General features: G+C 49.4%; 1 protein-coding gene across 2 annotated transcripts in view; it reads right to left on the reverse strand.

The window, feature by feature from the left end:
• Nucleotides 1–25,599, reverse strand: part of LOC110505825 (spectrin beta chain, erythrocytic) — a 119,089-nt gene that overhangs the window by 91,303 nt on the left and 2,187 nt on the right. Inside the window, exon 2 of one of the 2 annotated variants that reach the window (XM_036962964.1) lies at nucleotides 11,267–11,482. In XM_036962964.1, the coding sequence (XP_036818859.1) occupies nucleotides 11,267–11,414 (148 nt within the window). In that variant the 5' untranslated portion in view covers nucleotides 11,415–11,482. Of the gene's footprint in view, nucleotides 1–11,266; nucleotides 11,488–25,599 lie in introns of both variants that reach the window. The other variant, XM_036962963.1, reaches the window with a different exon arrangement.

Consider the following 25,599-nt stretch of genomic DNA (forward strand, 5'->3'; position numbering starts at 1 on the left):
TCCTCCTCTCCTCATGTCCTCCTCTCTTTATGTCCTCCTTTCCTCATATCCTCCTCTCCTCATGTCCTCCTTTCCTCATGTCCTCCTTTCCTCCTCTCCTCATGTCCTCCTCTCCTCATGTCCTCCTCTCCTCCTCTCTCATCCTCACTAATGTGTTCCTGTCATCAGGGAGCTGGCTAGCAAAAGCTAATGTAAATTCAAGAGTGATGGACAACTGCTCTCTTAGAAAATCGAATAACGGAGAGAAAAGATGGAAGTTATGAGGAGAGGAGGAAAGGAGGGGATGGATTATTTAATAGATGTTCCACACAGTTATCTGAACATAGAGTGTCTGAAGAGCCTAGGAGAGTCACATGGCTCATCAGGAGAAAAGAAACCAAATGAATACTGTAGCTAGTGTTTATGTTACATCATATTTTGATAATGTCAGGTGAAAATAGTTGGTGAGTACAAGGTGAGTGGTAAGGGCGGTAGACAGGTAATAAGATAGCGTTAATACATAATCAATCCCACCCTAATTCCACGAATAAAATATTACAGCACCGGCCTGCCTTGAATGGCAGGGGGAAAGGAAAACACAGTACAACCTTTTTAGGAGTTTGCTTCATGAAATATTCAGATCAAACTCAGTGAACAGTTGGAACATAGCCTCTGCTTCCTGAAAATAAATAAATACAAATACATTTTTTTTTTTAAGTGCCACTACACAGTGGAATGTCACGGCACTTCCATTGACTCTCCAGCTCGTCACGACAGCAGGAGCAATCAAACCACCCACACGCTCGCTCGCATCGCAAGCCAGACCTCCCCATCAACCCCTCCTTGACCTAAATCTGTCCCGAACACAGAGAGAGGGATGGGAAGGGTACCCTGGGAAACTGTGTTCACTTCTTTAACCTCTGTATTGTTGGAGATGAGAGGTGGGAGGGGAGGAACTGGACATACCACCATCACTGCAAGACTAACCCTAAAGTTAAGTGAGAGAGGGTGGACTGTGGACCCAACACCAACAACCATCACCACCCCCAGCCCCAGACCAGCCTGGACAGTAGTTTATCTTGCAGCTGCCTGAAGCATCCATCCCACCAACACCATCACCACCCCCAGCTTCAGATCAGCCTGGACAGTAGTTTACCTTGCAGCTGCCTGAAGCATCCATCCCACCAACACCAACACCATCACCACCCCCAGCCTCAGATCAGCCTGGACAGTAGTTTACCTTGCAGCTGCCTGAAGCATCCATCCCACCAACACCAACATCATCACCACCCCCAGCCTCAGATCAGCCTGGACAGTAGTTTACCTTACAGCTGCCTGAAGCGTCCATCCCACCAACACCAACACCATCACCACCCCAAGCCTCAGATCAGCCTGGACAGTAGTTTACCTTGCAGCTGCCTGAAGCATCCATCCCACCAACACCATCACCACCTCCAGCCCCAGACCAGCCTGGACAGTAGTTTACCTTGCAGCTGCCTTAAACATCCATCCCACCAACACCATCATCACCCCCAGCCCCAGACCAGCCTGGACAGTAGTTTACCTTGCAGCTGCCTGAAGCATCCATCCCACCAACATCATCATCACCCCCAGCCCCAGACCAGCCTGGACAGTAGTTTACCTTGCAGCTGCCTGAAGCATCCATCCATCCCACCAACACCAACACCCTCACCACCTCCAGCCTCAGATCAGCCTGTACAGTAGTTTACCTTGCAGCTGCCTGAAGCATCCATCCCACCAACACCATCACCACCACCAGCCCCAGACCAGCCTGGACAGTAGTTTACCTTGCAGCTGCCTGAAGCATCCTTCCCACCAACACCAACACCATCACCACCCCCAGCCCCAGACCAGCCTGGACAGTAGTTTACCTTGCAGCTGCCTGAAGCATCCATCCCACCAACACCATCACCACCCCCAGCTTCAGATCAGCCTGGACAGTAGTTTACCTTGCAGCTGCCTGAAGCATCCATCCCACCAACACCAACACCATCACCACCCCCAGCCTCAGATCAGCCTGGACAGTAGTTTACCTTGCAGCTGCCTGAAGCATCCATCCCACCAACACCAACATCATCACCACCCCCAGCCTCAGATCAGCCTGGACAGTAGTTTACCTTACAGCTGCCTGAAGCGTCCATCCCACCAACACCAACACCATCACCACCCCAAGCCTCAGATCAGCCTGGACAGTAGTTTACCTTGCAGCTGCCTGAAGCATCCATCCCACCAACACCATCACCACCTCCAGCCCCAGACCAGCCTGGACAGTAGTTTACCTTGCAGCTGCCTTAAACATCCATCCCACCAACACCATCATCACCCCCAGCCCCAGACCAGCCTGGACAGTAGTTTACCTTGCAGCTGCCTGAAGCATCCATCCCACCAACATCATCATCACCCCCAGCCCCAGACCAGCCTGGACAGTAGTTTACCTTGCAGCTGCCTGAAGCATCCATCCATCCCACCAACACCAACACCCTCACCACCTCCAGCCTCAGATCAGCCTGTACAGTAGTTTACCTTGCAGCTGCCTGAAGCATCCATCCCACCAACACCATCACCACCACCAGCCCCAGACCAGCCTGGACAGTAGTTTACCTTGCAGCTGCCTGAAGCATCCTTCCCACCAACACCAACACCATCACCACCCCCAGCCCCAGACCAGCCTGGACAGTAGTTTACCTTGCAGCTGCCTGAAGCATCCATCCCACCAACACCATCACCACCACCAGCCTCAGATCAGCCTGGACAGTAGTTTACCTTGCAGCTGCATGAAGCATCCATCCCACCAACACCATCACCACCCCCAGCCTCAGATCAGCCTGGACAGTAGTTTACCTTGCAGCTGCCTGAAGCGTCCATCCAGGATGGAGTTGAAGCAGATGTTGGAGGTGCTGTAGCTCAGACACCTCGCCTTCTTCATACTCCTGCCTGAGGAGGAGGTGGTGGGGGGAGAAGCTGGGCAAGGGGGAGAGGGAGCATGGCGTTGCTGACGTCTGGCAGGGGTGCAGGTGGAGGAGGAAGAGGAGAAACAGGAGATGGGGGAGAGACCCAGACCCAGTCCCAGAGGATGAGGGTCTCTAGATCCAGACGTGGGTATGACCCGGAGGGTCCCGTTCCTCTCAGGCTGGTGTTCTGTCTCCTGCCTGGTGGTTCTCCCATCACCCCTCGCTGCCCTCCTCTGGGCTCTGTGGACGGGTGGGGTGCTCCGGCTGCGGTTGCTGCTGCTCAAAGTGGCCCGGAGCGGGGTCTCTTTCCCTGGGGTGATGGTCCGGTCCCTGGTGGCCTCTCTGTAACTGTCCCTGTCCCTCCCCAGGGTCACACCAATGGATCTGAGGGGCGTGGACGTCTCCCTGTTTGTCTCCCGAGTCTCCCTGGTCTTCAGGCTGATCTTGACCTCTCGAAGCCGAGGTTGGCTGACAGCACGCAACAGACATGGAGACGGGCTGCTCATCTTGAGTCCTGAGTCCAACGATGGAGGGAGTCTGGAGCGGAGAGCTGGGATGAGAGGTGCTCAGCAGCACTCCACTTATCTCCACTTCTCTCCTCTTTTCTCTCTCGATCTCACTCTTTGTTCCCTCTACCTCTCCAGTCTGGCACTCTCTCCTGTTCCCGCCCTCTCTCTTTCTGTCTCTCTTTCACACTCCTTCTCTGTTTTCACTCCAGCACTGATGCTGCGCTCTCTCTCTCTCATCCCTCTCTCCCTCCCTTTCTCGCTCTCTCTCTCCCCTCCTCCCTTACTCTCCTCACTTCAGCACTGATGTTGCTCTCGTTCGCTCTCTCTCCCCTCCTCCCTTACTCTCCTCACTTCAGCGCTGATGTTGCTCTCGCTCGCTCTCTCTCTCCCCTCCTCCCTTACTCTCTCTCCTCACTTCAGCGCTGATGTTGCTCTCGCTCGCTCTCTCTCCCCTCCTCCCTTACTCTCTCTCCTCACTTCAGCGCTGATGTTGCTCTCGCTCGCTCTCTCTCTCCCCTCCTCCCTTACTCTCCTCACTTCAGCGCTGATGTTGCTCTCGCTCTCTCTCTCTCTCCCCCTCCTCCCTCACTCTCCTCACTTCAGCGCTGATGTTGCTCTCGCTCTCTCTCTCTCTCCCCCTCTCTCTCTCTCTCCCCCTCCTCCCTTACTCTCCTCACTTCAGCGCTGATGCTGCGCTCTCTCTCTCTCATCCCTCTCTCCCTCCCTTTCTCGCTCGCTCTCTCTCTCCCCTCCTCCCTTACTCTCCTCACTTCAGCGCTGATGTTGCTCTCACTCGCTCGCTCTCTCTCTCTCCCCTCCTCCCTTACTCTCCTCACTTCAGCGCTGATGTTGCTCTCGCTCGCTCTCTCTCTCTCCCCCTCCTCCCTTACTCTCTCTCCCCCTCCTCCCTTACTCTCCTCACTTCAGCGCTGATGTTGCTCTCGCTCTCTCTCTCTCCCCCTCCTCCCTTACTCTCCTCACTTCAGCGCTGATGTTGCGCTCGTTCGCTCTCTCTCTCCAACAAGCTCTCACAGTCTCATGTCAGAATTAGACGTTCATCCATGTTTATCAAATGTCAAATTTAGAAGTGTTTAAGGTTAAGTTTAGGCATCAACTCCAAATTCTTAAGGTTGGGCATTAACTGTGAATGTTTAACGGTAAGGGTTAAGGATAGGCTTAAAACAAAAATATCAAAAATAACTCTCTATCGCTGGATTTGAACATGCAACCTTTGGAATGAGAGGCAGATGCTTACGCCTCTCCACCATCCACATCCGCACTGTCCTGGCAAAACTAAAAACTACAGTACTTGAAGAAAACTGTGCTCATTGTTGTCCCTAGTGGCTGGTTTTCCTACATCTCCGTATGTCCTCAGACATGGACTGACCCCGAATACTGACTTGAATCACAGATGACCTGCCCGCACCCCGCACTCCCGCATCCCGCACTCCCGCATCCCGCACTTCGTTCCACTCACCTCAGCCGAGTGGTTCTTTCTCCAGCGCACCAGCCATGCATACAATATGTCCCAGGCTTCACATGTGTGTTCCTGACAAGGCTGTGCATCTCCTCTCCTCCCCACACAGCCATGAAATAACCATGGGAAGTGTAGGATGGAGGGCTTATTGTTTTTACATGACTAAGTGATCATACATGTTTTACATGTTTTAGTCAGTGGGTGAATATATATACACCAAAGTGGATCAGAGAAGGGGTTCCCAAAATTGGAGGAGATTATGAGAATGTACTGTATGTGTATGATGATACAGTAGACATAGACCATACTCTGTTCACAACCCGTACAGCAATACTGATGTGTAAAGAGCCATTACTCCCTCCTATTCATTCTCTCCCTCTCTCTCTCTTCCCCTCGCTCTTTCATTCTCTCTCTCCCTCTTTCTCATTCCCTCCCTCTCTGTCTGTGACAGGGAACTCTGATTGCATTACAGAGACATCAGTACAGCAACATAACACCAGCTAGCTGGCTCCCACACAGAGGCTCTCTCCTCTTTCAAAGAGACAGACAGACTGGGAACAACCACCAGCTTGAAAGAGAACGCTAAAGAGAGATAGAGATCAGTACAGCCAATGGCCAAAATAAAGTAGAGTCCTTGACATCCAATAACCACACACTCTCTCCCATTAGCGTACCACTTATGGGGGCTGGAGGCAGACATGGGCTGCGTTCTAAATGGAAGCCTATTCCCTATATACTGCACTACGTTTTACCAGAACTTAAGGGAGGGCAGCTGTCCACATCGTTCACACTGGAGCATTCTGGAAATGTGCAAATGATCCCAGCAACTCTAGAGGTGTGTGGTGTGTGTGTGTATGTGAGAGAGAGAGAGAAAGCGAGAGAGCGAGAGAGAGACAGAGGAGAGATTAATATGACATTTGAAATGTGAGTGTAATGTTTACTGTTCATTTTTATTGTTTATTTCAGTTGTTTGTTATCTACTTCTGTCATGTACTGTCATGTTGTGTCTTGTCTCTGTCCTTTCCCTTCACCCTGTCTCCCTCTGCTGGTCGTTGTTAGGTTACCTTTCCACCCCCTCTTTCCCCCAGCTGTGCCTTGTCTCCTCCTAACCACCTCGTCACCCCTTTTCCCACCTGTTCCCTTTTTCCCTCTGATTAGTCCCCTATATCTCTCTCTGTTTTTGTTCCTGTCCTTGTCGGATTCTTGTTTGTTGTGTTTCATGCCTGAACCAGACTGTCGTCATGTTTGCTGTAACCTTGTCTTGTCCTGTCGGAATCTGCCGGTCCGTCTGAGCCTACCTATGTTTGGTAATTAAAGAAGCTCTGTTTAAGTTAATTCGCTTTTGGGTCCTCATTCACGCACCGTAACAGAAGAATCCGACCAAGAATGGACCCAGCGACTTCGGATCCTCTCCACTCAGCCGTCGGGATCCAGGGAGCGATGCTAGGCAGACACGAGCAGGAAGTGTCTGCTGCTCGACATGCCGTTGAGACCCTGGCCACCCAAGTCTCCAACCTCACAGAACAGGTTCACCATCTCCGCCTCGATCCACCGGCCACTTCCAGGGCTTTCGAATCTCCGGAGCCCAGAATCAATAACCCGCCGTGTTACTCTGGGGAGCCCACTGAATGCCGCTCGTTCCTCACCCAGTGTGATATTGTGTTTTCTCTCCAGCCCAACACTTACTCCAGGAGCACTGCTCGTGTCGCCTACGTCATATCTCTCCTTATTGGACGGGCTCGTGAGTGGGGCACGGCAATCTGGGAGGCAAGGGCTGAGTGTACTAACCAGTATCAGGACTTTAAGGAGGAGATGATACGGGTTTTTGATCGATCTGTTTTTGGGGAGGAGGCTTCCAGGGCCCTGTCTTCCCTATGTCAAGGCAATCGATCCATAACAGACTACTCTATTGAGTTTCGCACTCTTGCTGTCTCCAGTGGCTGGAACGAGCCGGCCTTGCTCGCTCGTCTTCTGGAGGGTCTCCGCGCAGAGGTAAAGGATGAGATTCTCTCCCGGGAGGTTCCTTCCAGCGTGGATTCCTTGATTGAACTCGCTATTCGCATTGAGCGACGGGTTGATCTTCGTCACCGAGCTCGTGGAAAGGAGCTCGCGCTCTCCGTCGCCCCCCTCTCCGCATCACTACCATCTTCCTCTGCCGGCTCGGGTGCTGAGCCCATGCAGCTGGGAGGTATCCGCATCTCGACTAAGGAGAGGGAACGGAGAATCACCAACCGCCTCTGTCTCTATTGCGGTTCCGCTGGTCATTTTGTCACTTCATGTCCAGTAAAAGGCCAGAGCTCGTCAGTAAGCGGAGGGCTACTGGTGAGCGCTACTACTCCTGTCTCTCCTTCAAGATCCTGCACTACCTTGTCGGTCCATCTACGCTGGACCGGTTCGTCAGCTTCCTGCAGTGCCTTAATAGACTCTGGGGCGGAGGGCTGTTTTATGGACGAGACCTGGGCTCGGGAACATGACATTCCTCTCAGACAGTTAAAGGAGCCCACGGCCTTGTTCGCCCTGGATGGTAGTCCTCTCCCCAGGATTCAGCGTGAGACGCTACCTTTAACCCTCACTGTTTCTGGTAATCATAGTGAAACCATTTCTTTTTTAATTTTTCGTTCACCTTTTACACCTGTTGTTTTGGGCCATCCCTGGCTAGTTTGTCATAATCCTTCCATTAATTGGTCTAGTAATTCTATCCTCTCCTGGAACGTCTCTTGTCATGTGAAATGTTTAATGTCTGCTATCCCTCCTGTTTCCTCTGTCTCTTCTTCACAGGAGGAGCCTGGTGATTTGACAGGGGTGCCGGAGGAATATCACGATCTGCGCACGGTGTTCAGTCGGTCCAGGGCCACCTCTCTTCCTCCACACCGGTCGTATGATTGTAGTATTGATCTCCTTCCGGGAACCACCCCCCCCCGGGGTAGACTATACTCTCTGTCGGCTCCCGAACGTAAGGCTCTCGAAGATTATTTGTCTGTAGCTCTTGACGCCGGTACCATAGTCCCCTCCTCCTCTCCCGCCGGAGCGGGGTTTTTTTTTGTCAAGAAGAAGGACGGGTCTCTGCGCCCCTGCATAGATTATCGAGGGCTGAATGACATAACAGTGAAGAATCGTTATCCGCTTCCTCTTATGTCTTCAGCCTTCGAGATCCTGCAGGGAGCCAGGTTTTTCACTAAGTTGGACCTTCGTAACGCTTACCATCTCGTGCGCATCAGGGAGGGGGACGAGTGGAAGACGGCGTTTAACACTCCGTTAGGGCACTTTGAATACCGGGTTCTTCCTTTCGGCCTCGCTAACGCTCCAGCTGTCTTTCAGGCATTAGTCAATGATGTCCTGAGAGACATGCTGAACATCTTTGTTTTCGTTTACCTTGACGATATCCTGATTTTTTCACCGTCACTCCAGATTCATGTTCAGCACGTTCGACGTGTCCTCCAGCGCCTTTTAGAGAATTGTCTTTTTGTGAAGGCTGAGAAGTGCACTTTTCATGCCTCCTCCGTCACATTTCTCGGTTCTGTTATTTCCGCTGAAGGCATTAAGATGGATCCCGCTAAGGTCCAAGCTGTCATTGATTGGCCCGTCCCTAAGTCACGCGTCGAGCTGCAGCGCTTTCTCGGCTTCGCGAACTTCTATCGTCGTTTCATCCGTAATTTCGGTCAGGTGGCAGCTCCTCTCACAGCCCTTACTTCTGTCAAGACGTGCTTTAAGTGGTCCGTTTCCGCCCAGGGAGCTTTTGATCTCCTCAAGAATCGTTTTACATCCGCTCCTATCCTTGTTACACCTGACGTCTCTAGACAGTTCGTTGTCGAGGTTGACGCGTCAGAGGTGGGCGTGGGAGCCATTCTTTCTCAGCGCTCCCTCTCTGACGACAAGGTCCACCCATGCGCGTATTTTTCTCATCGCCTGTCGCCGTCGGAACGTAACTATGATGTGGGTAACCGCGAACTGCTCGCCATCCGGTTAGCCCTAGGCGAATGGCGACAGTGGTTGGAGGGGGCGACCGTTCCTTTTGTCGTTTGGACTGACCATAGGAACCTTGAGTACATCCGTTCTGCCAAACGACTTAATGCGCGTCAGGCGCGTTGGGCGCTGTTTTTCGCTCGTTTCAAGTTTGTGATTTCTTATCGTCCGGGCTCTAAGAACACCAAGCCTGATGCTTTGTCTCGTCTCTTCAGTTCTTCAGTAGCCTCCACTGACCCCGAGGGGATTCTCCCTGAGGGGCGTGTTGTCGGGTTGACTGTCTGGGGAATTGAGAGGCAGGTAAAACAAGCGCTCACTCACACTCCGTCGCCGCGCGCTTGTCCTAGGAACCTTCTTTTCGTTCCCGTTCCTACTCGTCTGGCCGTTCTTCAGTGGGCTCACTCTGCCAAGTTAGCCGGCCACCCTGGCGTTCGGGGTACGCTTGCTTCCATTCGCCAGCGTTTTTGGTGGCCCACCCGGGAGCATGACACGCGTCGTTTCGTGGCTGCTTGTTCGGTCTGCGCGCAGACTAAGTCCGGTAACTCTCCTCCTGCCGGCCGTCTCAGGCCGCTTCCTATTCCTTCTCGACCGTGGTCTCACATCGCCTTAGATTTTGTCACCGGACTGCCTTCGTCAGCGGGGAAGACTGTTATTCTTACGGTTGTCGATAGGTTCTCTAAGGCGGCTCATTTCATTCCCCTTGCTAAGCTTCCTTCTGCTAAAGAGACGGCACAAATCATCATCGAGAATGTTTTCAGAATTCATGGCCTTCCGTCAGACGTCGTTTCGGACAGAGGTCCGCAATTCACGTCTCAATTTTGGAGGGAGTTTTGCCGTTTGATTGGGGCTTCCGTCAGTCTCTCTTCCGGCTTTCACCCCCAGTCTAACGGTCAAGCAGAACGGGCCAATCAGACTATTGGTCGCATCTTACGCAGTCTTTCTTTTCGTAACCCTGCGTCTTGGTCAGAACAGCTCCCCTGGGCAGAATATGCCCACAACTCGCTTCCTTCGTCTGCGACCGGGCTATCTCCTTTTCAGAGTAGCCTCGGGTACCAGCCTCCGCTGTTCTCATCTCAGTTCGCCGAGTCCAGCGTCCCCTCCGCTCAGGCTTTTGTCCAACGTTGCAAGCGCACCTGGAAGAGGGTCAGGTCTGCACTTTGCCGTTATAGGACGCAGACTGTGAGGGCTGCTAATAAGCGTAGAACTAAGAGTCCTAGATATTGTCGCGGTCAGAGAGTTTGGCTCTCCACTCAGAACCTTCCCCTTAAGACGGCTTCTCGCAAGTTGACCCCGCGGTTCATTGGTCCGTTCCGTATTTCTCGGGTCATTAATCCTGTCGCAGTTCGACTTCTTCTTCCGCGATACCTTCGTCGCGTCCACCCGGTCTTCCATGTCTCCTGCATCAAGCCCGTCCTTCGCGCCCCCGCTCGTCTCCCCCCCCCCCCCCCCCCCATCCTTGTCGAGGGCGCACCCATCTACAGGGTCCGTAGAATTTTGGACATGCGTCCTCGGGGCCGTGGTCACCAGTACCTCGTAGATTGGGAGGGGTACGGTCCTGAGGAGAGGAGTTGGGTTCCCTCTCGGGACGTGCTGGACCGTGCGCTGATCGAGGATTTCCTCCGTTGCCGCCAGGTTTCCTCCTCGAGTGCGCCAGGAGGCGCTCGGTGAGTGGGGGGGTACTGTCATGTACTGTCATGTTGTGTCTTGTCTCTGTCCTTTCCCTTCACCCTGTCTCCCTCTGCTGGTCGTTGTTAGGTTACCTTTCCACCCCCTCTTTCCCCCAGCTGTGCCTTGTCTCCTCCTAACCACCTCGTCACCCCTTTTCCCACCTGTTCCCTTTTTCCCTCTGATTAGTCCCCTATATCTCTCTCTGTTTTTGTTCCTGTCCTTGTCGGATTCTTGTTTGTTGTGTTTCATGCCTGAACCAGACTGTCGTCATGTTTGCTGTAACCTTGTCTTGTCCTGTCGGAATCTGCCGGTCCGTCTGAGCCTACCTATGTTTGGTAATTAAAGAAGCTCTGTTTAAGTTAATTCGCTTTTGGGTCCTCATTCACGCACCGTAACAACTTCACTTGTTTGGCAATGTAAACATATGTTCCCCATGCCAATAAAGCCCTTGAATTGGATAGAGAGAGAGAGAGAGAGAGAGAGAGAGAGAGAGAGAGAGAGAGAGAGAGAGAGAGTGTATGATCAGTCTCAGCTGCTCTGCTGGGGGATGTGTGTGCAGACAAACTCAGACATGATGATATGATGATATGATATTTCACATGTTCTTATTTGAAGGCTGAATTCAAGACAGGTGACAGAGAATGACCCCATCCAACAGAACACACCCCAGCCCGCCCCATGTTTGATCCCTAGGTCACCTGCGAGGGCTTTGATGCGTGACCTCTCAAACAGTCTTGCAGAGCTGTTGTCATTGTCCAGCTCCTCTTCTAGCAGCTCGAAGCGTGTGTTGATGCGGCTGTACTGCTGAGTGATCTCAACATTGTCAAAGTCCGTGGTGGACGTCATGGCTGCAGCCAGTGTGGCGGTGGGGTCGGTGGCTCAGTGAGGTAATTGGGGGCTGGAGACCGCTTCAGCTGCTCTGGGAAAGGAGAAAGAGGAGTGGTGGAGTGAGGGGAGGATGAGGAAGAGTGGTGGAGGGAGAGGAGGATGAGGAAGAGTGGTGGAGGGAGAGGAGGACGAGGAGGAGTGGTGGGAGATGAGGAGGAGGAAGAGTGGTGGAGGGAGAGGAGGACGAGGAGGAGTGATGGAGGGAGAGGAGGACGAGGAGTAGTGGTGGAGGGAGAGGAGGAGTGGTGGAGGGAGCGGAGGAGTGGTGGAGGGAGAGGAGGGAGCGGAGGAGTGGTGGAGGGAGAGGAGGAGTGGTGGAGGGAGCGGAGGAGTGGTAGAGGGAGAGGAGGGAGCGGAGGAGTGGTGGAGGGAGAGGAGGAGTGGTGGAGGGAGAGGAGGAGTGGTGGAGGGAGCGGAGGAGTGGTGGAGTGGTGGAGGGAGCGGAGGAGTGGTGGAGGGAGCGGAGGAGTGGTGGAGGGAGAGGAGGACGAGGAGTAGTGGTGGAGGGAGAGGAGGAGTGGTGGAGGGAGCGGAGGAGTGGAGGAGTGGTGGAGGGAGAGGAGGAGTGGTGGAGGGAGCGGAGGAGTGGTGGAGGGAGAGGAGGGAGCGGAAGAATGGTGGAGGGAGAGGAGGAGTGGTGGAGGGAGAGGAGGAGTGGTGGAGGGAGCGGAGGAGTGGTGGAGGGAGAGGAGGACGAGGAGTAGTGGTGGAGGCAGAGGAGGAGTGGTGGAGGGAGCGGAGGAGTGGTGGAGGGAGCGGAGGAGTGGTGGAGGGAGCGGAGGAGTGGTGGAGGGAGAGGAGGACGAGGAGTAGTGGTGGAGGGAGAGGAGGAGTGGTGGAGGGAGCGGAGGAGTGGTGGAGGGAGAGGAGGACGAGGAGTAGTGGTGGAGGGAGCGGAGGAGTGGTGGAGGGAGCGGAGGAGTGGTGGAGGGAGCGGAGGAGTGGTGGAGGGAGCGGAGGAGTGGTGGAGGGAGCGGAGGAGGGGTGGAGGGAGAGGAGAAGGGAGAGGAGTAGTGGTGGAGGGAGCGGAGGAGGGGTGGAGGGAGAGGAGAGGAGAAGGGAGAGGAGTAGTGGTGGAGGGAGCGGAGGAGGGGTGGAGGGAGAGGAGAGGAGAAGGGAGAGGAGGAGTGGTGGAGGGAGCGGAGGAGGGGTGGAGGGAGAGGAGAGGAGAAGGGAGAGGAGTAGTGGTGGAGGGAGAGGAGGAGTGGTGGAGGGAGAGGAGGAGGGGTGGAGGGAGAGGAGAGGAGAAGGGAGAGGAGTAGTGGTGGAGGGAGAGGAGGAGGGGTGGAGGGAGCGGAGGAGTGGTGGAGGGAGAGGAGAGGAGAAGGGAGAGGAGTAGTGGTGGAGGGAGAGGAGGAGTGGTGGAGGGAGAGGAGGAGGGGTGGAGGGAGAGGAGAGGAGAAGGGAGAGGAGTAGTGGTGGAGGGAGAGGAGAGGAGAAGGGAGAGGAGTAGTGGTGGAGGGAGAGGAGGAGGGGTGGAGGGAGCGGAGGAGTGGTGGAGGGAGAGGAGGAGTGGTGGAGGGAGATGAGAGTAGGAGTGAGAGCAGGAGTGGTGGAGGGAGATGAGAGGAGGAGTGAGAGCAGGAGTGGTGGAGGGAGAGATATGGAAGGATCAGTATGGACCTCACACACAGGCAGGACGTCTGGAAGAGGGAAACTGTAAGGTGATAATAATTAACAATGATTTATATACATCTTTATTCAAAGCGCCATTACCAATAAATGTTGAAAGGTAAATGAGCATGTCAAGATTGTAAAGTGCAGTAGTTGTAAGTGTTACTCAGTTACACTGTCACAGAGAGCCTTGCGAAGTACACTGCTCAAAAAAATAAAGGGAACACTAAAATAACACATCCTAGATCTGAATGAATGAAATATTCTTATTAAATACTTTTTTCTTTACATAGTCAAATGTGCTGACAACAAAAATCACACAAAAATGATCAATGGAAATCAAATTTATCAACCCATGGAGGTCTGGATTTGGAGTCACACTCAAAATTAAAGTGGAAAACCACACTACAGGCTGATCCAACTTTGATGTAATGTCCTTAAAACAAGTCAAAATGAGGCTCAGTAGTGTGTGTGGCCTCCACGTGCCTGTATGACCTCCCTACAACGCCTGGGCATGCTCCTGATGAGGTGGCGGATGGTCTCCTGAGGGATCTCCTCCCAGACCTGGACTAAAGCATCCGTCAACTCCTGGACAGTCTGTGGTGCAACGTGGCGTTGGTGGATGGAGCAAGACATGATGTCCCAGATGTGCTCAATTCAGCCACATGAGGTCTAGCATTGTCTTGCATTAGGAGGCAGCAGAACGTTCTCCACGGCGTCTCCAGACTCTGTCACGTCTGTCACATGTGCTCAGTGTGAACCTGCTTTGATCTGTGAAGAGCACAGGGCGCCAGTGGCGAATTTGCCAATCTTGGTGTTCTCTGGCAAATGCCAAACGTCCTGCACGGTGTTGGGCTGTAAGCACAACCCCCACATGTGGACGTCGGGCCCTCATACCACCCTCATGGAGTCTGTTTCTGACCGTTTGAGCAGACACATGCACATTTGTGGCCTGCTGGAGGTCATTTTGCAGGGCTCTGGCAGTCCTCCTCCTGCTCCTCCTTGTACAAAGGCGGCGGTAGCGGACCTGCTGCTGGGTTGTGTCCCTCCTACGGCCTCCTCCACGTCTCCTGATGTACTGGCCTGTCTCCTGGTAGCGCCTCCATCCTCTGGACACTACGCTGACAGACAGCAAACATTCTTGCCACAGCTCGCATTGATGTGCCACCCTGGATGAGCTGCACTACCTGAGCCACTTGTGTGGGTTGTAGACTCCGTCTCATGCTACCACTAGAGTGAAAGCACCGCCAGCATTCAAAAGTGACCAAAACATCAGCCAGGAAGCATAGGAACTGAGAAGTGGTCTGTGGTCACCACCTGCAGAACCACTCCTTTATCGGGGGTGTCTTGCTAATTGCCTATAATTTCCACCTGTTGTCTATTCCGTTTGCACAACAGCATGTGAAATTTATTGTCAATCGGTGTTGCTTCCTAAGTGGACAGTTTGATTTCACAGAAGTGTGATTGACTTGGAGTTAAATTGTGTTGTTTAAGTGTTCCCTTTATTTTTTGAGCAGTATATTATAACTGACAACAACTTCAAACCAAAACATCACAACACCATTCATCCACGCAGAAGAATGAGAAGCTGTTCTGAATTTACTATAAAACACAAATCTCAATGGAAGAAATCCTGTAACATACAGTACCAGTCAAAAGTTGACACACCTACTCATTCAATAGTTTTTCTTTATTGTTAGTATTTTCTACATTGTAGAATAATAGTGAAGACATCAACATTATGAAATAACACATTGAATCATGTAGTAACCAAAAAAAAGAGTTAAACTAATCAAAATATATTTTATATTTGAGATTCTTCAAAGTACATTTGCCTTGATGACAGCTTTGCACACTCTTGGCATTCTCTCAACCAGCTTCATGAGGTAGTCACCTGGAATGCATTTCAATGAACAGGTGTGCCTTGTTAAAAGTTCATTTGTGGAATGTCTTTCCTTCTTAATGCGTTTGAGCCAATCAGTTGTGCTGTGACAAGGTAGGGGTGGTATACAGACAGAAGATAGCTCTATTTGGTAAAATACCAAGTCCATATTATGGCAAGAACAGGTCAAATAAGCAAAGAGAAACAACAGTCCATCATTACTTTCAGACATGAAGGTCAGTCAATCTGGAAAATTTCAAAAACTTCAAGTGCATTTGTAAACAACAAATACATTCTTTACAGAGTTCAAGTAACAGACACATCTCAACATCAACTGTTCAGAGGAGACAGTGTGAATCAGGCCTTCATGGTGGAATTGCTGCAAAGAAACTACTACTAAAGGACACCAATATAAGAAGAGACTTGCTTGGGCCAAGAAACACGAGCAATGGACATTAGACCGGTGGAAATCTGTCCTTTGGTCTGATGAGTCCACATTTGAGATTTTTGGTTCCAACCGCCGAGTCTTTGTGAGACGCAGAGTAGGTGAGCGGATGATCTAGACATGTGTGGTTCCCACCGTGAAACATGGAGGAGGATGTATTATGATGTGGGGGTGCTTTGCTGGTGTCAGAGATTTACTTAGAACTCAAAGCATACTTAACCAGCTTGGCTACCACAGCATTCTGCAGCGATACGCCATCCTATCTGGTTTGCACTTAGTGGGACTATCATTTGTTTTTCAACAGGACAATGACCCAACATACCTCCAGGTTGTGTAAGGGCTATTTGACCAAGAAGGAGAGTGATGGAGTGCTGTATCAGATGACCTTGTCTCCACAATCCCCCGACCTCAACCCAATTGAGATGGTTTGGGATGAGTTGGACTGCAGAATTAAGGAAATGCAGCCAACAAGTGCTCAGCATATGTGGGAACTCCTTCAAGACTGTTGGAAAATCATTCCTCATGAAGCTGGTTGAGAGAATGCCAAGAGTGTGCAAAGACGTCATCAAGGCAAAGGGTGGCTATTTCGAAGAATCTCAAATATAAAATATATTTTGATTTGTTTAACACCTGTTTGGTTACTACATGATTCCATATGTGTTATTTCATGGTTTTGATGACTTCACTATTATTCTACAAAGTAGAAAATAGTAAAAATAAAGAAAAACCCTTGAATGAGTAGGTGTGTCCAAACTTTTTACGGGTACTGTACATCCTAGGAACCTATACCATTTAGGTTTTAGGTCCCCTCCACTCCCTCATCCCTCCCCAGGCTCCCGTTTTAGCATGACATGTCCCCTCCACTCCCTCATCCCTCCCCAGGCTCCCGTTTTAGCATGACATGTCCCCTCCACTCCCTCATCCCTCCCCAGGCTCCAGTTTTAGCATGACATGTCCCCTCCACTCCCTCATCCCTCCCCAGGCTCCCGTTTTAGCATGACATGTCCCCTCCACTCCCTCATCCCTCCCCAGGCTCCCGTTTTAGCATGACATGTCCCCTCCACTCCCTCATCCCTCCCCAGGCTCCCGTTTTAGCATGACATGTCCCCTCCACTCCCTCATCCCTCCCCAGGCTCCCGTTTTAGCATGACATGACCCCTCCACTCCCTCATCCCTCCCCAGGCTCCAGTTTTAGCATGACATGTCCCCCAACTGTCACAGTGGAGTGCTTGTGTCTATGCGTGAATGTGTGTGTGTGTGTGCCTGTATGTATGTGCATGCCTGTGTGTGTGTGTGTGTGTGTGTGTGTGTGTGCGTGCGTGAGTGTGTGCCTGTATGTGTGTGCATACCTGTGTGTGTGTGTGTGTTCGCATGCGTGGGTGGGTGTGTGCGTGCGTGCGTGTGTGTGTGCCTGTATGTGTGTGCATACCTGTGTGTGTGTGTGTGTGTTCGCATGCGTGGGTGGGTGGGTGGGTGCGTGCGTGTGCATGTGTGTGTGCGTGTGTGCCTGTATGTGTGCGTATGTGTGTGTGCGTGTGTGGAATGGCGGGTGAAGGTTAACCACTAAGATCTATTTTGGTGCAGCATGCCTATTTCATCACCCCTCTCCCACCTCTCGGTCTCTACTGGGGAACATGATGAATGATAGGCTCAAACCAAACCGCTCTCGCTGGACTCGTTGACGTTTCAACTGTGTGTTTGGTCTGTGTGTTTCTACTAGTTTAATGCTAGTGTGTCTGGGTTAACTTCATGTGTAGGGATGTGTCTGTACAGTTCAATGAATATGGGAGAGTGTCCTCGTCTGGTGTTTTGCTATCCTGCACAAACACCAGATATTAGAACTAAAGTCATAATGTTATGTAATGTATTGAATCCTGTAGCTACCCAGTGATATGATATGTATTAGAAGGTCCAGACTAGATCTCTGCACATGGAACTTCAACTTCTCCATAGATCATCATGCACTGGTGTCAATGGGGATTTGGGAGAAAGTTAGTTACATGTACATCACACATACTAAACCTCTGACTGTGTCTCAAGGATTTAAACCCCTCCCAGCATAAGTAACTTGAGTTATAACCAATCTTTCTGAGTGTAGCTGTACAGTTTCCACTGTGGATGTAAAGTTTGAGAAAGCACATCACCGATCCCCTCCCCTGACACTCTACAGTCAACCTCTGGTCTGAATGACTGTTCCTTTCCATTTAGAGAAGGGGCCCTACTTAGGGTAACGTAGTATACAGTGGTGTCAGTCTGGCTGATCTAGGATCAGTTGTGCCTTTTAAACCATAATGAATAACAGGGGGAGGATCTCATCATAGTTCAGCACTTTTACTCAGAAAGGCTTTGTGCATACAAGCCCAGGTCTCCCTCCATCTCCTCCTCCTCTCTGTATCAGTCCTGTGTAGGGTGATGTTATCAGACATGATGCTGGCTCCACCCACTGACCACAGCACAGAGCATCTCCTTATCATCTAATACACAACCTGGGCTAGCTCCCACAGAGCAGGCATGTCCCTATGCTATGTGACGTCACAGACACACTCACAGCCACTAGACTAGCTCTAACTGGATATGATATCCAGAACGTCAATCGATTCCTCTGAGACAAACTGACAACTCGTCATGGCATGGAGCATGGAGCATGGAGCATGGAGCATGAAGCATGGAACATGGAGCATGGAGCATGGAACATGGAGCATGGAACATGGAGCATGGAGCATGAAGCATGGAGCATGGAGCATGGAGCATGGAACATGGAGCATGGAGCATGAAGCATGGAACATGGAGCATGGAGCATGGAGCATGGAGCATGAAGCATGGAGCATGGAGCATGGAGCATGGAACATGGAGCATGGAGCATGGAGCATGGAACATGGAGCATGGAACATGGAGCATGGAGCATGGAGCATGAAGCATGGAACATGGAGCATGGAACATGGAGCATGAAGCATGGAACATGGAGCATGGAGCATGGAACATGGAGCATGGAGCATGGAGCATGGAACATGGAGCATGGAGCATGGAACATGGAGCATGGAGCATGGAGCATGAAGCATGGAACATGGAGCATGGAACATGGAGCATGGAGCATGGAGCATGGAGCATGGAGCAAGAAGCATGGAGCATGGAGCATGGATCATGGAGCATGGAGCATGGAGCATGGAGCATGGAACATGGAGCATGGAGCATGGAGCATGGAGCATGGAGCATGGAGCATGGAGCATGGAGCATGGAGCATGGAGCATGGAACATAGAGCATGGAGCATGGAGCATGGAGCATGGAGCATGGAGCATGGAGCATGCATGCTCTAAGAATCTTAGCGGTGACTAATATCAATGCAGACACCTGACTACCTGACAGACTGAAGCCATGGCCACATTCCTCTCTAGACAACCACAGCTACAGTAGCGTAGGATCATTAAACAGGACACATATTTCTGACCTTTTATTTGTTATTATTTTACCTTCATTTAACTAGGCAAGTCAGTTAAGAACAAATTCTTATTTACAATGATGGCCTACCCCGGCCAAACCCTAACCCGGACGATGCTGGGCCAATTCTGTGCCTCCGTATGGGACTCCTAATCAAGGCCGGATGTCATACAGCCTGGATTTAAACCAGGGTCTGTAGTGACGCCTCTAGCACTGAGATGCAGTAGAACGTCTAGTGGATGTGAGTGTCTGTCTACCTTGTGTTACTCCTTCACATCTGATTCAGCAGTGATGTCATCATTCAGCATCCAATCAAACCTTGCCAAGGAATACCAAGACAGACAGATGGAAATTTGAAGACATTTAGCAAAAATATCATACCTCCCTTTGTATGAAATATGAAGGCCAACACAAAAGGTAATATATCTCTAGGTAAACACAACACAACTGAGCAGAGGAACCATGGCAACTATCTGAGAACACAGCCAGCCGATGCTCCATCTGTAACTATTCCTAAAACACCTGTCAGTGTTTCTGTCAGTGTCACCCTCAGACAAATGGGTGTGCAATCCTGATGAGGTGCTTTCATCAAACACAAAACACCTCAACAACGAGCCAAAGAGCCTCTAACAATGTCTGAACAGAATGTTCCTCGATAATGTCACAGACAGACAGAGGTTATAATGTCTACATAACTATATCTGCTGCAAAGATAATGAAATGATTTCCCGGAGTAAACACAGTAACTGTCTAGGAAGGAGGAGTGGTTGTATTTTCTAAGGGGTATGGAAAGTGGAGAGGGAGAAATGAGAGCTGGCAGATGGGTGTGGTTAGGAAGACTCACGACCCACACAGTGTGTGTAAGTGTATCGGTAACAGCTGGAGTGAGGTCTGTGACATCTTGGCATGGTGTAAATCTGGTAGAGACCAACACATTGGACCATGTTCCCCAGACACAGATTAAGCCTAGTCCTGGACTTAAAGGCATGAGAATTCACATAGGCTTAACCTGTGTCAGGGAAACTGTCACATAGCGAGTAAAGAAAAAGCCATATCAAAGAGAGGGATAAAAAACCAGACAGGACAGACCATTATGTACCTTCTAAATGCTTTCTTCCCTAAACTCAGGGGACAGTCTGAGATCTAAGAGCTCATCCCTAATTTGATTGACTGTCAATATCTATAGATTGTCCTCTACTGCCGACTGGACCTAGCACACAACTGGACCTAGCACACAACTGGACCTAGCACACAACTGGACCTAGCACACAACTGGACCTACCACACAACTGGACCTACCATACAACTGGACCTAGCACACAACTGGGCCTACCATACAACTGGACCTACCATATAACCGGACCTACCATACAACTGGACCTACCATACAACTGGACCTACCATACAACTGGACCTAGCACACAACTGGACCTACCATACAACTGGACCTACCATATAACCGGACCTACCATACAACTGGACCTACCACACAACTGGACCTACTGTACCACACAACTGGACCTACCACACAACTGGACCTAACACACAACTGGACCTACCACACAACTGGACCTAACACACAACTGGACCTACCACACAACTGGACCTAGCACACAACTGGACCTACCATACAACTGGACTTAGCACACAACTGGACCTACCATACAACTGGACCTAGCACACAACTGGGCCTACCATACAACTGGACCTACCATATAACCGGACCTACCATACAACTGGACCTACCATACAACTGGACCTACCATACAACTGGACCTAGCACACAACTGGACCTACCATACAACTGGACCTACCATATAACCGGACCTACCATACAACTGGACCTACCACACAACTGGACCTACTGTACCACACAACTGGACCTACCACACAACTGGACCTAACACACAACTGGACCTACCACACAACTGGACCTAACACACAACTGGACCTAGCACACAACTGGACCTACCACACAACTGGACCTAGCACACAACTGGACCTACCATACAACTGGACTTAGCACACAACTGGACCTACCATACAACTGGACCTAGCACACAACTGGGCCTACCATACAACTGGACCTACCATATAACCGAACCTACCATACAACTGGACCTACCATACAACTGGACCTACCATACAACTGGACCTAGCACACAACTGGACCTACCATACAACTGGACCTACCATATAACCGGACCTACCATACAACTGGACCTACCACACAACTGGACCTACCATACAACTGGACCTACCATACAACTGGACCTACTGTACCACACAACTGGACCTACTATGCCACACAACTGGACCTACCATACAACTGGACCTACCACACAACTGGACCTACCATACAACTGGACCTACCACACAACTGGACCTACCACACAACTGGACCTACTGTACCACACAACTGGACCTACCACACAACTGGACCTACTATACCACACAACTGGACCTACCATACAACTGGACCTACCACACAACTGGACCTACTGTACCATACAACTGGACCTACTGTACCACACAACTGGACCTACTGTACCATACAACTGGACCTACTGTACCATACAACTGGACCTACTGTACCATACAACTGGACTATTTAGTAGTGAAGGCTTGGTTTGACAATATTCGAATGTCATTAAACGTGAGTGTTTTGTAACAATGTCTCTTTCCATTCATCGAATGGCAGTTGAGTAGTTTGAATGCTGGAATTGCTGTATATTAGAGTGGAGCGGGTCAGCAGGTAGCCTACAGGAGACTATTGAAGGAGCCTAATCAGATTAAAACATTGTGACTAGATGTGTTTATGCCACATAAAAGGTAATACATTTTAAAACTTAAACGACAAATATTTAGGCTATATTGAAGCGTTAGGAGGTTCTAGGTCGAGGAATGGTCGCTCTGATCGGAAAGGAGGCAGAATGTGTGTTAAGCTTTCCTGAATAACTGGGCCTGCTGGGAGCACAGGCCTATGTGGCCACACTATATAGGACGACTTGGGAGAATGATGATCAACAATAGACAGCGCATCAGTATCAGAAGCAAAACTACAGCCAGACTGGCCTGCTACTGTGCCTTTCTGTAATCTGTCCAGAGTACACCCACAACTAATCCAAATGGAATGAATGGAATTCAACTTTCAAATAACAGGGCTTTTGTGTCATTATTCAGAAGTTTACGCAATTGTACTTACTTGAAAACTTTAATGTAATTATGAATTGGATTGTGGTGCCGTAAACTAGTCTAGTTAGGATCATTTTATTGTCTCTAAACGAAACCAATAGGGAAGCTTATTGAGCTGCATGTCTGCACTGTTCTTTCATGCGTAATGATGCACCTGGCCTTTCCACTGCCTGTCAGACATTCCTCTATCTTGTGGATGTATACTGAACATTTGTGAAGATTTGAATGATTCTATGTATGGTATGATTGCTAGTTAACCTATTGCAGACCTGGACAAACGATCCACCGGCCACTATTGTCACTATGGATAGAGGGCAGGGTAGACAGTTGACTGGTAGACTATATTGACCTGTGGTATAGTAAGCGGGCGGAAAAGCGTAGTGCATAAGGGAAGTACCAAAACACCTTGATAGGGGAGAAGCCTGCAATCAGATGAGGAAATGTGGCTATATGGAAGACATTATATAGAGTACCAGTCAAAAATTTGGACACACCTGCTCATTCAAGGGTTTTTCTTTACTTTTACTATTTTCTACATTGTAGAATAATTGGGAAGAGATCAATGCTATAAAATAGCATATATGGAATCATGTAGTAACCAAAAAAGTGTGAAACAAATCAAAATATATTTTATATTTGAAATTCTTCAAAGTAGCCACCCTTTGCCTTGATGACAGCTTTGCACACGCTTGGCATTCTCTCAACCAGCTTCAAGAGGTAGTCACCTGGAATGCATTTAAATTAATGGGTGTGCCTTGTTAAAAGTACATTTGTGGATTTTCTTTCCTTCTTAATGTGTTTGAGCCAATCAGTTGTGTTGTGACAGGTGACAGGTAGGGGTGGTATACAGAAGATAACCCTATTTGGTAAAATACCAAGTCCATACTATGGCAAGAACAGGTCAAATAAGCAAAGGGAAATGACAGTCCATCATTACTTTAAGACATGAAGGTCAGTCAATCTGGAAAATTTCAAGAACTTTGAAAATGTATGCATGTGCAGTCGCAAAAACCATCAAGCGCTACAGTGCCTTGCGAAAGTATTCGGCCCCCTTGAACTTTGCGACCTTTTGCCACATTTCAGGCTTCAAACATAAAGATATAAAACTGTATTTTTTTGTGAAGAATCAACAACAAGTGGGACACAATCATGAAGTGGAACGACATTTATTGGATATTTCAAACTTTTTTAACAAATCAAAAACTGAAAAATTGGGCGTGCAAAATTATTCAGCCCCCTTAAGTTAATACTTTGTAGCGCCACCTTTTGCTGCGATTACAGCTGTAAGTCGCTTGGGGTATGTCTCTATCAGTTTTGCACATCGAGAGACTGAATTTTTTTCCCATTCCTCCTTGCAAAACAGCTCGAGCTCAGTGAGGTTGGATGGAGAGCATTTGTGAACAGCAGTTTTCAGTGCTTTCCACAGATTCTTGATTGGATTCAGGTCTGGACTTTGACTTGGCCATTCTAACACCTGGATATGTTTATTTTTGAACCATTCCATTGTAGATTTTGCTTTATGTTTTGGATCATTGTCTTGTTGGAAGACAAATCTCCGTCCCAGTCTCAGGTCTTTTGCAGACTCCATCAGGTTTTCTTCCAGAATGGTCCTGTATTTGGCTCCATCCATCTTCCCATCAAGTTTAACCACCTTCCCTGTCCCTGCTGAAGAAAAGCAGGCCCAAACCATGATGCTGCCACCACCATGTTTGACAGTGGGGATGGTGTGTTCAGCTGTGTTGCTTTTACGCCAAACATAACGTCTTGCATTGTTGCCAAAAAGTTCAATTTTGGTTTCATCTTACCAGAGCACCTTCTTCCACATGTTTGGTGTGTCTCCCAGGTGGCTTGTGGCAAACTTTAAACAACACTTTTTATGGATATCTTTAAGAAATGGCTTTCTTCTTGCCACTCTTCCATAAAGGCCAGATTTGTGCAATATACGACTGATTGTTGTCCTATAGACAGAGTCTCCCACCTCAGCTGTAGATCTCTGCAGTTCATCCAGAGTGATCATGGGCCTCTTGGCTGCATCTCTGATCAGTCTTCTCCTTGTATGAGCTGAAAGTTTAGAGGGATGGCCAGGTCTTGGTAGATTTGCAGTGGTCTGATACTCCTTCCATTTCAATATTATCGCTTGCACAGTGCTCCTTGGGATGTTTAAAGCTTGGGAAATCTTTTTGTATCCAAATCCAGCTTTAAACTTCTTCACAACAGTATCTCGGACCTGCCTGGTGTGTTCCTTGTTCTTCATGATGCTCTCTGCGCTTTTAACGGACCTCTGAGCCTATCACAGTGCAGGTGCACAGACTTGATTACACACAGGTGGATTGTATTTATCATCATTAGTCATTTAGGTCAACATTGGATCATTCAGAGATCCTCACTGAACTTCTGGAGAGAGTTTGCTGCACTGAAAGTAAAGGGGCTGAATAATTTTGCACGCCCAATTTTTCAGTTTTTGATTTGTTAAAAAAGTTAGAAATATCCAATAAATGTCGTTCCACTTCATAATTGTGTCCCAGTTGTTGTTGATTCTTCACAAAAAAATACAGTTTTATTACTTTATGTTTGAAGCCTGAAATATGGCAAAAGGTCGCAAAGTTCAAGGGGGCCGAATACTTTCGCAAGGCACTGTATGATGAAACTGGCTCTCATGAGGACGGCCACAGGAAAGACCCAGAGTTACCAGTGCTGCAGAGGATAAGTTCATTAGAGTTACCAGCCTCAGAAATTGCAGCCCAAATACATTTTTTACAGAGTTCAACAGACATCTCAACATCAACTGTTCAGATGAGACTGTGTGAATCAGGCCTTCACTGTCGATTTGCTGCAAAGAAACCACTACTAAAGGACACCAATAAGAGGAAGAGATTTGCTTGGGCCAAGAAACACGAGCAATGGACATTAGACCAGTGGAAATCTGTCCTTTGGTCTGATGAGTCTAAATTTGAGATGAATGGTTCCAACTGCGTGTCTTTGTTTGACGCAGAGTAGGTGAACGGATGATCTCCACATGTGTGGTTCCCAACGTGAAGCATGGAGGAGGAGGTGTGATGGTGTGGGGGTGCTTTGCTGGTGACATTATCATTGATTAATTTTGAATTCAAAACACACTTAACCAGCATGGCTACCACAGCATTCTGCAGCGATACACAATCCCATCCGCCAAGTGGGTCTATCATTTATTTTTCAACACACCTCCAGAATGTGTAAGGATTATCTGACCAAGAAGTAGAGTGATGAAGTGCTGCATCAGATGACCTGGCTTCCACAATCACCCAACCTCAACCCAAATTAGATGGTTTGGGATGAGTTGAACCGCAGCGTGAAGGAAAAGCATCCAACAAGTGCTCAGCATATGTGGGAACTTCTTCAAGACTATTGGAAAAGCATTCCAAGGTGAAGCTGGTTAAGAAAAGCATTCCAGGTGAAGCTGGTTGAGAAAATGCCAAGCATGTGCAAAGCTTTCATCACGGCAAAGAGTTGCTATTTTGAAGAATCTCAAATATAAAGTATATTTTGATTTGTTTAACACTTTTTTTGTTTACTACATGATTCCATATATGTT

This window comes from Oncorhynchus mykiss, chromosome 25 (genome assembly GCF_013265735.2).
Source record: "Oncorhynchus mykiss isolate Arlee chromosome 25, USDA_OmykA_1.1, whole genome shotgun sequence".
In the NCBI taxonomy this organism is placed as follows: domain Eukaryota; kingdom Metazoa; phylum Chordata; class Actinopteri; order Salmoniformes; family Salmonidae; genus Oncorhynchus; species Oncorhynchus mykiss.